Below are 13,616 nucleotides of genomic sequence, written 5' to 3'. Positions count from 1 at the left end.
AGGACGCTGTACTAATCTTGACATCTTGGGCTATTTGGCGAATAGTAATGCGCTGATCTTCTAAAATGGCAGCCTCAACTTGACGGACAGATGCAGAAGGGGGGCGACCAGGTCTGGAAGCTGTTTCCACAGACTTCCAGCCATGTTTGAATTCACGATGCCAGCGTTTTACAAGGTCATATGATGGGGCATTATCACCATAAGTTTCTTTCATTTCATCAAAAGTCTCCTGTGGTGTGCGTCCTTTCAAATGCAAAAATCGGATCACTGCTCAACATTCAACAGGCTCCATTTCACACCTGACTCAGTTCGTAGCAGCCTTGGTACACAAAAACATGTCTTCTCAACTACAAAAGTTTTCTTAGAGGTCATTCTTCCAGGTAAAGTATCCCAGACATTCTCCTTTCTGAGAAAACACCCCAATTCTCATCTAACATATTTTGAAAGTTTGCAAAAGATTGGGCACTAATCATGAAACAATATCCTCTGTTCACAGTCAAGCAAACGGTGCTGCTGAGGCGACTGTGAAAATAATGAAGCGTTTAATGTAGAAAGGGCAAGGCCTCGGGAGAGGACCTACTCTTAGGCAAACATGCGAAACATATCAACATGTGAAATATACCAACCGAAGGTTTCAATACTAGTCCAGCACAAAGGCTACCAGGCCAACGGACAAAGGCAACAGTACCAACCACGGAGACCTTGCTGAAGTATGGAGTATTGTTGTCATATTTGGGCTGGTGTATCTGCTACTAGTCTCTTGCTCCTAGACAAGGTTCAAAAGAGAGTCGCCAACCTAATAGGTCCTGAACTGTCATCTAAGCTTCAGCCTCTGTCCCATCGACAAAATGTTGCGTCCCTCTGCCTCTTCTACAAGTACTTTAATGGTGACTGCTCTTATGAACTGCAAGCATTTGTGCCCCCACGACGTAAACACCCTCAACAAACCCGACAGGCAGCTAAATCACATCCCCACACAGTAGAGATCCCTAGATGTAAAAGAGCTTTCTACTCCAGTAGTTTCTTCCCCAGAACCGCTAGACTTTGGAATTCCATTCCGGGTCCCTGCTTCCTCAACTGTACTGACATTCAGAAGTTCAAGTGTAACATGAACCGATCTCTTGCTGCCCAACTCCCTAAATAGTACTCCAGTAGCTGTTGCCCCTGATAGTAGCCCCCTACACCAAAGTGGCAATGTGCCTTGTTTGGGGTGAAAATGTAATAAAAACAAATTTTAAAAAAGGTTGACGTCGGTTGTATGAAGTAGAAAATGCAAGCAGACTATGATACTGCCACAACCGTCGTTTTATATGCTAAACGTTACAATCAGAATACTCTTTCCCAATACGACAACCAAGAGGGTTCATCTACAACCACCCTGAGATTGAAAGTCTCATCTCAGACAATGAAACACGCAAACATAATGGGATGGAAGCAGCAGCAGACCAACAAGAACCAAACGAGTGACCAGTATCACCAATACAAACAAGATCGGGCCGAGTCATAAAAAAGCCTGCCAGATATTGTGAATTAATCCAACGATCTATCCCAATTTTAGCAAACGACACATTCCCCCCACCCCAAGTAATAATAATAATAAATAAAATTTCAATTTCTTTGTCCCCCATCCCCCATAAGGAGGGAGATGTTACATGTATAAACAATACACTGCCCCTTGATTGTGTAACTCTCCTTGTAGAGAAACACTTCCTCTACTAACTTACCCTGGTTGGGCTAACTCACGTTGGAGGGGCACTTAAATTGTTAACGCCTCATGCATTTGACACATTTTGGCAATCAACAACTACTAGATATGTCTAACCCACGCAAACCCCATCAAAAACAGACCTGAATTGATCTGGTAGCATTGATGATGCATATGCAGCAGCTCGCCATGCAAGAGTAAATGACACAATTCATGCCACATTTATTACCTACCGAGCAACACGCGTCCATAACATTTTTGCACCATTCACACGTTACACCTGTAGAGGACTAGGATATATATATATCCTAATCCCGTTATAAAAGAAAATAATCAAACAAATAGAATGAAGGAAACAAAAACTCAATTGTTGGATAAGATAAACGTGTCGTTTATTTACTGTTGAAAGAATGAATGTTTTAGATATAACACGTGTTCATGTCCGCGTTCAGGTGTAACCATCGTTTGTTGCGGGACTTGAAGTATAGAAGGAAAAGGAAATGTGTGTGCATCTCACGTTCGGGTCACTATCGTTTGTTCGCGCATGGGAAGAGAAGTGAGTAATGTAGTGTAAAATGGAAATGATAGTCCAACGTGTAGACAAAGAAAAGGATAGAGGGTTGACATCAGTTAAACTGCGCGCCATGGTAGCAGTCAGCTACGTGAAGGTATTCTCAAGTTGTATATAGAGAGAGAAAGAGTGAGAATGTCAATCCAGTTCATGAAGAGAGAAAGCGTATAAAGTGTATGTACTGTTTGTTAGCTTTTTGCCCCACATACAGTAAAAGAGGACGTGACATGCAAGGGCGCGCCCCTCCCAAAACAGGAGGCGGCTGGTTCGTTGAGCCTCTCAGCTCGAGAGCTGGTCCGAAAAGAAGGAGGCTGCTTATTGCTTTTGCTTTTATAGGTGTTTCCAGTGGTCTTTTGCACATGTGTGGATTTCCTTTGAAAGGGGAAGTGACATTGTCCATTTGTGCATACATGTGCGCGTATGTGAGTACATGTGTGTACGTTAGTGTGTGTGTGTGTGTGTGTGTGTATACACGTGAATGTGAGTGTATATACGCGAACGCGAATATATGTATGTGTGTGGACGTGCATGCGTATGTTTGTGTGCACTTATGCATATAACAAGTAATATAGCTTGAGATGTGAACGCGTGTTTTTGTGTGAGACTAGAAAAGGCTCCCACAATACTCCCCTTCCCAGGAAAAAGATATATATGCAGTGTATATATATTTATATATTTGTTTTTTTTTTTTTGTACGTAATGTTTTTGGCAATTGACTTTTTGTCCTGTTTTTTTGCTGTTTGTGTGGTGTTTGAAAAAAACGTCAAAAAACGGAGTGTGTTCGTAAAAGAAAGTATTTACTTACGTGCGGAAAGGCGTTTACTCTTTTTTAGGGTGATATTTGTTTGGTTGTTTTTTGTTGTGTGCTGACATGTGCAACGAGTTGCTTGGACAGTAAAATGAATTGTTCGTTTGGAAGGAAAATTTTGTTAGTGTTGACGTGATGTGTCCAGTTGACTGTGTCTTTGCACATGAGTCTGCAGTAGTGTGTGTACATTGTTTGGACGGGTGCTAGTTGTGCATTCATTCTTGTTGAACGATGAGTGTGGTTGCCGGCTGTCAATGAAACTTCCAAGTTGTGAGTTTATCAGCGTGCGTGGTGTATCTTAACTCGTATTGTTGATTCAACTTCTTCCTATGTGTTGATAAGGATGTCCTGTAATTGTTTCTTTGTTGTTGTGTCTGCTGTGCGGAAGAGAATGTGCATAGGCCTATGTGATTTTGCTCCTCGCGTTTGTTGCAGGGTAATGTCAGGAAACTGTGAAAAATATTTGTCGAGCTTGAATTTTTCTTTAAATTCGGTACGAAGTCGACAGCTCCGCGTTTATTTTTCTGCCGAGTCTGACGAGGAGTATTGTCATTGTTGTTTGTAGTAGTTATTCCTGTCGGTAGTAGGTTACTTGTTTTTCTTTGTTGAAAAGTTCGTTTTTTTCTTTATCAAATAAAACGCGCGTCTCGCTCAAAACAATTCATTTCAAAAAGGTAGGTTCACCATGCTTGTTCATTTCACGTCTCGTCGTGATCGCCGGTTTGTTGTGAGACTTGTGGTTATAGAAGGAAATATGTGTTCCTCTCACGTTCGTGTGTCACCAATTTGTTGAGGTGGTGAAAATTAGGAATAATGAATTGAATTGAGAAAGAGACGAACTACGTGTTAAATTGAATTAAACGAACTAGTATTTATTTTGTGAAGAAACAATTGAAAGAAAAGGATACCACATATGTTTAGTTTGGAGTGCATCTCTCGCTGTTAACTGGTGAGAAAGAAAATCTATAGTTTGGCGTGCGTCTCGTTGTTAGCTGGTGAGAAGGAAAGTGTATTGTTGTAGAGAGAGAGAGAGAGTGTGTGTGTGTGTGTGTGTGTGTGTGTGTGTGTGTGTGTGTGTGTGTGTGTGTGTGTGTGTGTGTGTGTATGAGTGTTTCGCTCAAACGCATCCATTTCATTTTAAAATAACAGGGTCACCATTTTCCTACAGAGGACTAGGATATATATATATCCTAATCCCGTTACAAAAGAAAATAATCAAACGAATGGAATGAAGGAAACAAAAACTCAATTGCTGGATAAGATAAACGTGTCGTTTATTTACTGTTGAAAGAATGAATGTTTTAGATATAACATGTGTTCATGTCCGTGTTCGGGTGCAACCATCATTTGTTGTGGGACTTGAAGTATAGAAGGAAAAGGAAATGTGTGTTCATCTCACGTTCGGGTCACTATCGTTTGTTCGCGCGTGGGAAGAGAAGTGAGTAATGTAGTGTAAAATGGGAATGATAGTCCAGTTGTAGACAAAGAAAAGGATAGAGGGTTGATATCAGTTAAACTGTGCGCCATGTTAGCAGTCAGCTACGCGAAGGTATTCTCAGGCACAAGTTGTATATATAAAGAGAAAGAGTGAGAATGTCAATCCAGTTTATGGAGAGAGAAAGTGTATAAAGTGTATACACTGTTTGTTAGCTTTTTGCCCCACATACAGTAGAAGGAGACGTGATGTGCATGCGTGCACGCCTCCCGAAACGGGAGGCGGCTGGTTCGTCAAACCTCTCAGCTCGAGAGCTGGTCTGAAAAGAAGGAAGCTGCTTATTGTTCTTGCTTTTATAGGTGTTTCCGGTGGTCTTTTGCGCATGTGTGGATTTCCTTTGAAAGGGGAAGTGACGTTGTCCATGTGTGCATACATGTGCGCGTATGTGAGTACATGTGTGTATGTTAGCGTGTGTGTGTATACACGTGAATGTGAGTGTATATACGTGAACGTGAATATATGTACGTGTGTGGACATGCGCGCATATGTTTGTGTGCGCCTATGTATATGACAAGTAATATAGCTTGAGATGTGAACGCATGTTTTTGTGTGAGACTAGAAAAGGCTCCCACAGTTTATTCTGACATCATTTTATATTAGGTCAGTAGTGTATTAGTATGATGAACAACGGATACATGTGAATACTATGAAATAATTATTGAGCTTGAAATATGGTAGTCAACTGACGTTTATTTTCTTTTACATAGTAGGTGGTTTCTGTATGAGGAATATTATGAGTAATCACGGTTAAAATGAAAATATCTCATGTACATTTAACACTACCATTGCTGATATTATTGTTACGAAGTGAGTAAGAGATCTAATTTCTAATTGGGAATCTTTCTTTGCGAGAAAACAACAAAACTAGCAGGAGCATCGAATACATTGTGAAACGTTTCAGTGGCGCGTACAGCTACTGTATACACCCACGCAATTTTCACGATCGTAAAAACTAAAACTCGTCTTGTTTTCGCCGACACAGGGATGTTGTGTTTTCAGCCAATTGTAGTGCAAGGAAAGAGAATATAAAAATATTTTCCCCAACAGCCATTGCTGGAAGCCGGTCTGTCCACTATAAAAAGGGGGCAAATGCGCCAAAACCAGTTAGTCGTGTTGCATGAGGAACTAATCTTAGGTTACACCGCTAGAGTAACGTCCCTTGGCGGTGACAGATTTGTATGGTAGATAATGGCGCGAGAATAAAATAAGATGCCAGTAAACCAAGTGTACGCATTGTGTTGTTTTCATTAATGGGAATCTGTATGCAAAGATAATGAAACATGTTGGCAGCGGTCGGATGAACAGAGTATTGGAATTATTACGGAGTCACTAGTGTAGTGCCCTGTGATTGGATGAAAAACAACCAATCACGGGCTGCCATTCTAGTTTCCTCCCCGACCCCTATTTGCGCGGCCCCTTCGAACTTTCGGTCTCTTTTGCGGTTGGGACCTGATTGCGAGTACATCCATTTCGCCAGCTCTCCGCCACCAGAAATACGGGACGCACATGGAGTCCAAGCCGTAATAGCAGCATAGACCAAGGCCGCACCTTTTCTCTTTCATACCAACTAAGGACACAGGAAAGATTTAATTGATAAACGGACACATCACATCTGTGAGATAAGTTTCCCGCAAACCCAATTGTTTGCAACACCTTTATTTTCCCTTTTTGTAAATACAGTTTTTTTATAACATTTAACTCTGTGTTTGTTTTTCCTTTCTTCTTGACGTCGTCACATTACTTTGTTACCTCAAACGTTTGGGAAATCCCAATAATTTGCAAACAATTGAAACTAGCCTTTTACGCTAGAGACTAAAAATAACACGTGGAATAATTTAACACGAAATAGATTTGTGTAAATTCAATTCAACCGTGACGTCGCTTGAGGAAGGGAATACAAGCCTATGCTATTTTGGTGTTACTACTGGATCTGTAGAGGTTAATTTCGTCCGTCCCCCCTTTTTTTCTTTCTTTCCTTCCGTTTCCTTCCTTTATTTTGCTTGTAGATATTTGCTCTCAGCAGTATGAATGATTTTAAACAGATAAAGGGCGTTAGAGCCTTGATTTTTAATAGAGATTCCTTTAAAAGGAAAATAACTTCGGCCGTTGATTTAATGTCAGCAGAAGTGTCGCTCAATAACATTTGTTTTAAAAGGCAAGAAGTTCTTATTAACAAATGGTTGACGGAGGTCGACGTAATTAATAATAGAATAAGTGAAGCCTGTGAAAAGGCCGATATCAATTTAGAAGATAGCGGTATGTTGGAAGACGAAAAGTTACAGGCGGAGTTCGTTTACAACATATTCAAAAGGCTCACTGAACTGGAAGAGAATATTTCTCCTTCCAATAAAGAATCGGTCCTAGTACAAAATCCACAAATGCCACTCGCAGCCGCGTGCGTTTCAGCCCCACGGTTGCAGTGTGCTAAATTTAGTGGCATAAGAGCTGGTAAATTTGAATTTAAAAATTTCCTAGCTCAATTTGAGAATTGTGTGGACGCCGTACATTCAAAAAAAGCCAAACTATCACTTTTAAAAAGTTTTTTGACAGGTTACGCGTCTCAGTTAGTGTCTCACCTCTCGTTAGAAGATGAAAACTTTGAAGTGGCCATCAATTTATTGAGAAAGGAGTTTTTGGATATTCCTCTCATTATCGATGAAATTTTTAAACAACTGCTGGGTAATACTCCTAAATATGACCCAGAGTTTGCTAACATAAAAAGTTTTTTGTCAGAAATAAAGGCTGACCTAGCTGAACTAAAGACTTCGTATGGTCTGGATTTTTTTGAAGAAAACACTCCTGGCTACGAACTGATTAGCCATGTAATTTTTTCGAAATTACCCCCAACTCTTCAAAAAGAGATAATAAGAAAAGTTGATAGTAACTATCCAAAAATTAATCAGATCTTTGATAGTTATAATGAGGTCATAAAAACCTTGATAAAAACCAGTTTTAAAAAAACTCCAAATTCCCACCAAGACAATTTCAAATCTAGGGAAGGAAATTATAATAAAAATAATAATGTAAGGAAGGGTGTCCCAACGTTGGAAAACTTTGCTATAAAATCTAGCAAAGTTACTAAGCATTGCAGATTTTGCAGCGTCAATGGACACACTATGAACCATTGTCCAAAATATTTCTCCCTTGAGTCGAGACGTTCTAGGTGTAGAGAAATGGGCTTATGCCTCCTTTGTACAAGTGCCAATCATAGAACAGAAGACTGCTATGGCAAAGGAAATAAATTACCTCGGAGATGTGCACATTGTAAATCCCGAGGCCACGTTACCCCACTTTGTAATGAAACAGATAAGGGTGGAAACAGTCCAACTGCTTCCACGCACGTGTGTGCTAACACTAGCATGCAGGAACAACCCTACATTTTGCCGATAGTAGCAATTACTGTTTTTAAAGGAAAACAAAAATATAGATTTAACTGCCTCTTTGATACAGGCAGTCAAAGAACCTATTTCTCCAGGAATGTTATTGAAAGATTAGGGTGTTATAAATCTCTCCTCACTCCAGTTGAATACGAGGTAAAAACCTTTTTAGGGTCGCAAACAAAAAAATTGAACCAACTTGTAGTGGGGATAGAGGTAACTAAGGGTAGTTCCTTGTCTCTACCAGTTCTTATCGATGATGAATTCGATATGAACTTAAGATTTGATAATTTTAAGTCTGTAAAGAAAAATTTAATTAATTTAAATTATACCCTGGCCTTTTTGCACAAAAAAAATGACATTCGTGTACATGGCCTTTTAGGCATTGATGTGATTCAATTCATGAAGAACATCAAAATGATAGACTGCATGCAGGGCTCTGCATGGGAGTTTCCTGCAGGCATTTCCCCGTTTGGCAATTGCCAACATTTTTTGTATGATAAACAGTGTAATCCTAAGAAGATTAAGAATAAGGATCTCCACAATTATCATGCCATAGTCTCCAAATACTCTACGTGCTCAGACATTAGGGTAAATTTTGTAATGAACCCGATAAAGAGCTACCCTGATCCCCTTGCTGAAATATTTGATGAGAGTCAAGTAGAAAGAAATTTAGAGAAAATGTTTGATGTAGATTCTCTAGGTATATCATCGGAAGACGAGGCTACTTGTAATTATGACAAGAGTAAAATTATGGAATTTGAAAATTCCATTGAATTTAAAAATAATGCGTATCATGTGAAACTCCCCTGGCATGATGACAAAATCAAGTCTGTACCTTCCAATCACAGAATTGCACTTTCAGTGCTAAACAGAGTAGTAAACAAGCTCGAGCAACAAAAATTACTCGATGACTATGCTGAAATATTTCATCAACAGGAGCAGGAGGGTATCATCGAACGTTTTGAGGTAGCTCCTGAGAATTTTTCAAAATACATTTGGATACCACATAGGCCTGTTTTCAAGATGGATGAACAGTCTACTACTAAGATTAGACCTGTCTTTAACTGCTCTCTGAAGACTAATGGTAAATATTCTTTAAATGAAGCAGCTTATCCTGGCATAAATTTAATGGGAGATATGCTGGAATTACTATTATTATTTAGATCTAACAAATATGTGATGTTAGCAGACATTCGTAAGGCTTTCCTTATGATCAAACTCGGATCTCTCGAAGACCGTAACAGGTTTTGTTTTTTTATGAAGGAAGGCAATAGACTGATTTGTTTTAGATATACCACTATTATTTTTGGGTTTAACGCCAGTCCCTTCATTTTGAATTTCATAATAAAGCACCATGCCCGAATGTTCCCTGCTGATGACTGCTCTGACATGTTGAAGAAAAATTTCTATGTGGATAACCTGATTAAAACAAGTAACTCTGTTGAAATGTTATCAAACCTCTATACAACGGCCAATCATCGTATGGAAAGAGGTCATTTTAATCTTAGATCATGGAATACGAATTGTGAGGAACTTAAAACCTTAATGATAAAAGATCAGAAACTCGTAGAACATGGCTGTGAATTGGAGAAAGTTTTAGGCTACAGGTATTCCACATTAGAGGATACACTTCAAATTTCTAGGTCATCTATTGATCAGCAAGTTACCACTAAAAGAGGTATTTTAACTCAAACTGCAAGGGTTTTCGACCCACTATCTCTGTGTCTACCTGTTACTATCAGAGGCAAAATGCTCTTGAGAGATTTGTGGTCGCAGAAATTAGACTGGGATGATGTTGTGCCCGAGGAATACCAGGCTTTATGGTCTGCTTTATCACGGGACCTTTCCAAGCTGGATTCACTGCAGTTCCCTAGATTTGTAATCAGTGAAGCCAACCCAGCCGATTTGTTTATATTTTGTGATGCCTCTAAAGGGGCATATGGGTTTGTAGTTTATAGTGCACAAAATGGCAAGTCCCATTTGTTATTTTCCAAAGCTAAGGTGGCTCCTATGAAGCCCAAAAGTTTACCTACGCTGGAATTGTTGGCTGTGTTTTTGGCCATCAAGTGCTTATTACCTTTGTTGAAAGCCTACTCCCAAATTGAGATCAGAGATATCGTTATATCTGTTGATGCACAGGTTGTGCTGTCATGGCTTTTGTCTGACAACATCAAAACTAAAAACCTGTTTGTAAGAAACAGACTAAAAGACATCCAACAAATGACTGAGGAACTAAAAGAAAAAAGATCGTTAACTGTAAAATTCAGATACGTTCCTACAGATCAAAATCCTGCCGACTTGCTCACAAGAGGAGTAACCTTTGAAAAATTTCAGCAGAATTTAAGCCGCTGGACTTCGGGTCCTGAATGGCTTAGTAAAAGTCCCATAGAATGGCCATCAAGTGAACTTCAGTGCCTAAGCTTAAAGAATAAATCTATTATACAGCCTACGTCATTAAATTACACTGTAGTTAATGTTGAGCCTCAACCGGTGGTACCCTTTGGTAGATACTCAGATCTCAATAGATTACTTAACGTTACTACCAACATATTTAAGGTTAGAAATAAAATCAAACATATAGACCTAGATCCCAGCAACTGTGCTAAAATTTATTTACTTAAGGTAATGCAACAACAAAGCTTTCCTACAGAATTTGCTTACCTGCAATCGCCTCAAGGTAAAGAAGTACCTGAATCAGTAAAAAATTTAAATTTATTCTTAGATGAAAGTGGAATCATCAGAACTAAAGGTAGAATAGGTAAAGTCACTACTTATGATTATGAAGTTATCAATCCTGTCTTATTGGCTAAGGATCATGATTTAACTGAACTTATCATCGTAGAATACCACAAAAGATGTAAACATCTGGGAATTCAATCAACCCTAACTAAAATCCGCCTTTCAGGGTTTTGGATACCCAAGGCAAGACAAGCCGTCAAAAAAGTACTTTCAAAGTGCATCTTGTGCAAAAAATTTAATAGCCTTGCGTTTAAGTATCCTAAGGTTACAAATCTTCCCAAACATCGTGTGAATCTCATTAAACCATTTTTACACACTGGGATTGACTATACGGGACATGTTTGGGTGAAAGGTGATGAAGGTGTAAGTAAAATGTATATGCTTATATTTACTTGCCTAAACATTAGAGCAGTACACATAGAATTAGTTAAAGATATGAGCACTCACTCGTTTATCCTGGCTCTGATCAGATTTACAAATATGCATGGAATCCCATCTCATATTTACAGCGATAATGCCAGATCCTTTATAGCTGGTTGTAACCTTATAGAGGAAGTTTTTGCCTCCTCTGAATTTAATGAACACTTTCAAGTGTATAATATTAAGCATATCAGAATACCTTTATATGCTGCTTGGGTGGGGAGCACATGGGAACGTATGATCAGAACCATTAAATCTTGTTTGTATAAAACAATTGGGCGATCTCGAATTAAATATTTTGATCTCCTTACTATAATTTCGGATATTCAAAATGCCATAAATCAAAGACCTCTCACTTACAGGTGTTCTTCGGATTCAGACCTCGAAATAATAACCCCCAACTGTTTTCTTCGTCCTAATGCCAATTTAGGACTTGTACTAAAATTAGATGACCAGAATGTTTGGAAATCTGACCCTCCTTCAAGATTAAATGTAGTAAAATCCATTGAAGCACGGGATTCTATGCTAACTAGATTCCGTGAGCTTTGGTATCAAGACTATTTGTTGAGTTTGAGGGAGCAATGTAAAGATTTGCACGAGGTCAATTTTCACAATCGTATCAAGGTTGATGATGTGGTTCTTGTTAAAAATCCTGCCAAGGCTAGACCATTTTGGTTGCTGGGAAGAGTTTTGGAATTAATTGTTGGTGACGACAAAAAAATTCGTTCTGTAAAAGTTAAAAGAGGTGACGGGTCGGTTCAGGTCCATTCCATCAAGCTCCTGTATCCTCTGGAATTATCTTTAACTCACGCACACCATCCTGGAATTGTTCCAGACTCCAAGAGAGTAGTTGATGCTGCAAATTCAAAATCTCCTAATGATGTACCAAATACTAATAGCTCATCTGTTCCAATGAAACAACGTCCTAAAAGGACTAAAAATTTAAAAGGTAGTAAAAACTCTCTTACTAACCCCTATATATACTATTAAATTCAGTTTATCTAAAACAATCTTCACATACCTTAGCTTATAGGTACTTATTGTAAAAAGAAGAAAAAATAATAACTGTTAATGATATCCTACCTTATTATTGAAGGGATGAAATTTCTATAGTCCTATTGGTGCACCAAAATGAGAATTCTTTACATACAAAATAAACCACTACACTCACTTCTTTCAAACCTTTAAGCTCTTTGTGAATACAATCTTCACCTCTTCTATATTCTAGTATGTTTGCCTTCAAAAAAAAAAAATAAATCTATTTTTCCTGTGGACTTTATTATTGGCTATGTTTGCCTTCAAAGGAAAAAAAAATCAATTTTCCTGTGAACTTTATTATTGGCTATGTTTGCCTTCCAAAAAAAAAATCTATTTTTCCTCTGGACTTTATTATTGGCTATGTTTGCCTTAAAAAAAAATCAATTTTCCTTTGAACTTTATTATTGGCTATGTTTGGCCTTCAAAAAAAAAATCTTTTTCCTGTGAACTTTATTATTGGCTATTTTTGCCTTCAAGAAAAAAAAAATCAATTTTCCTGTGAACTTTATTATTGGCTGTGTTTGCCTTAAAAAAAAAAAATCAATTTTCCTGTGAACTTTATTATAGGCTTTGTTTGCCTTCAAAAAATCAATTTTCCTGAGAACTTTATTATTGGCTATGTTTGCCTTCAAAAAAAAAAAAAAAATCAATTTTCCTGTGAACTTTATTATTGGCTATGTTTGCCTTCAAAAAATCAATTTTCCTGAGAACTTTATTATTGGCTATGTTTGCCCTCAAAAAAAAAAAAAATCAATTTTCCTGTGAACTTTATTATTGGCTATGTTTGCCTTAAAAAAAATCAATTTTCCTGTGAACTTTATTATTGGCTATGTTTGCCTTCCAAAAAAAATCTATTTTTCCTGTGGACTTTTATTGGCTATGGTTGCCTTCAAGAAAAAAAAAATCAATTTTTCTATGAACTTTATTATTGGCTATGTTTGCCTTAAAAAAAAAAAAAAAAATCAATTTTCCTATGAACTTTACTATGGGCCGTATTTGCCTTCAAAGGGAGGCAAATCCAAGTTTCTGCGACCTTTCATTATGGGATAGTTGCCTTACAATAAGCCTGCTATGAACCTCCAGCTTAAAAGCATAAGGACCTGTAACTGCAGAGAATTATGTTGCAATGATTTCATATTGCAATTTTGTTTTGGGGGAGAATATTGGAATTATTACGGAGTCACTAGTGTAGTGCCCTGTGATTGGATGAAAAACAACCAATCACGGGCTGCCATTCTAGTTTCCTCCCCGACCCCTATTTGCGCGGCCCCTTCGAACTTTCGGTCTCTTTTGCGGTTGGGACCTGATTGCGAGTACATCCATTTCGCCAGCTCTCCGCCACCAGAAATACGGGACGCACATGGAGTCCAAGCCGTAATAGCAGCATAGACCAAGGCCGCACCTTTTCTCTTTCATACCAACTAAGGACACAGGAAAGATTTAATTGATAAACGGACACA

At 38.4% G+C, this 13,616-nt stretch overlaps 1 protein-coding gene across 1 annotated transcript; it reads left to right on the top strand.

The window, feature by feature from the left end:
* The first annotated feature begins 8,373 nt into the window (after window positions 1–8,373).
* Window positions 8,374–12,108, top strand: LOC145283133 (uncharacterized). Its single transcript, XM_080132266.1, has one exon. The coding sequence runs from the start codon at window positions 8,374–8,376 to the stop codon at window positions 12,106–12,108; it is 3,735 nt and encodes a 1,244-aa protein (XP_079988392.1).
* The last annotated feature ends 1,508 nt before the right edge of the window (window positions 12,109–13,616 follow it).

This window comes from Euprymna scolopes, chromosome 1, assembly GCF_053919585.1.
Source record: "Euprymna scolopes isolate OS-2025 chromosome 1, ASM5391958v1, whole genome shotgun sequence".
In the NCBI taxonomy this organism is placed as follows: Eukaryota; Metazoa; Mollusca; class Cephalopoda; order Sepiida; family Sepiolidae; genus Euprymna; species Euprymna scolopes.
This window is presented reverse-complemented; position numbering and strand designations above follow the sequence as displayed.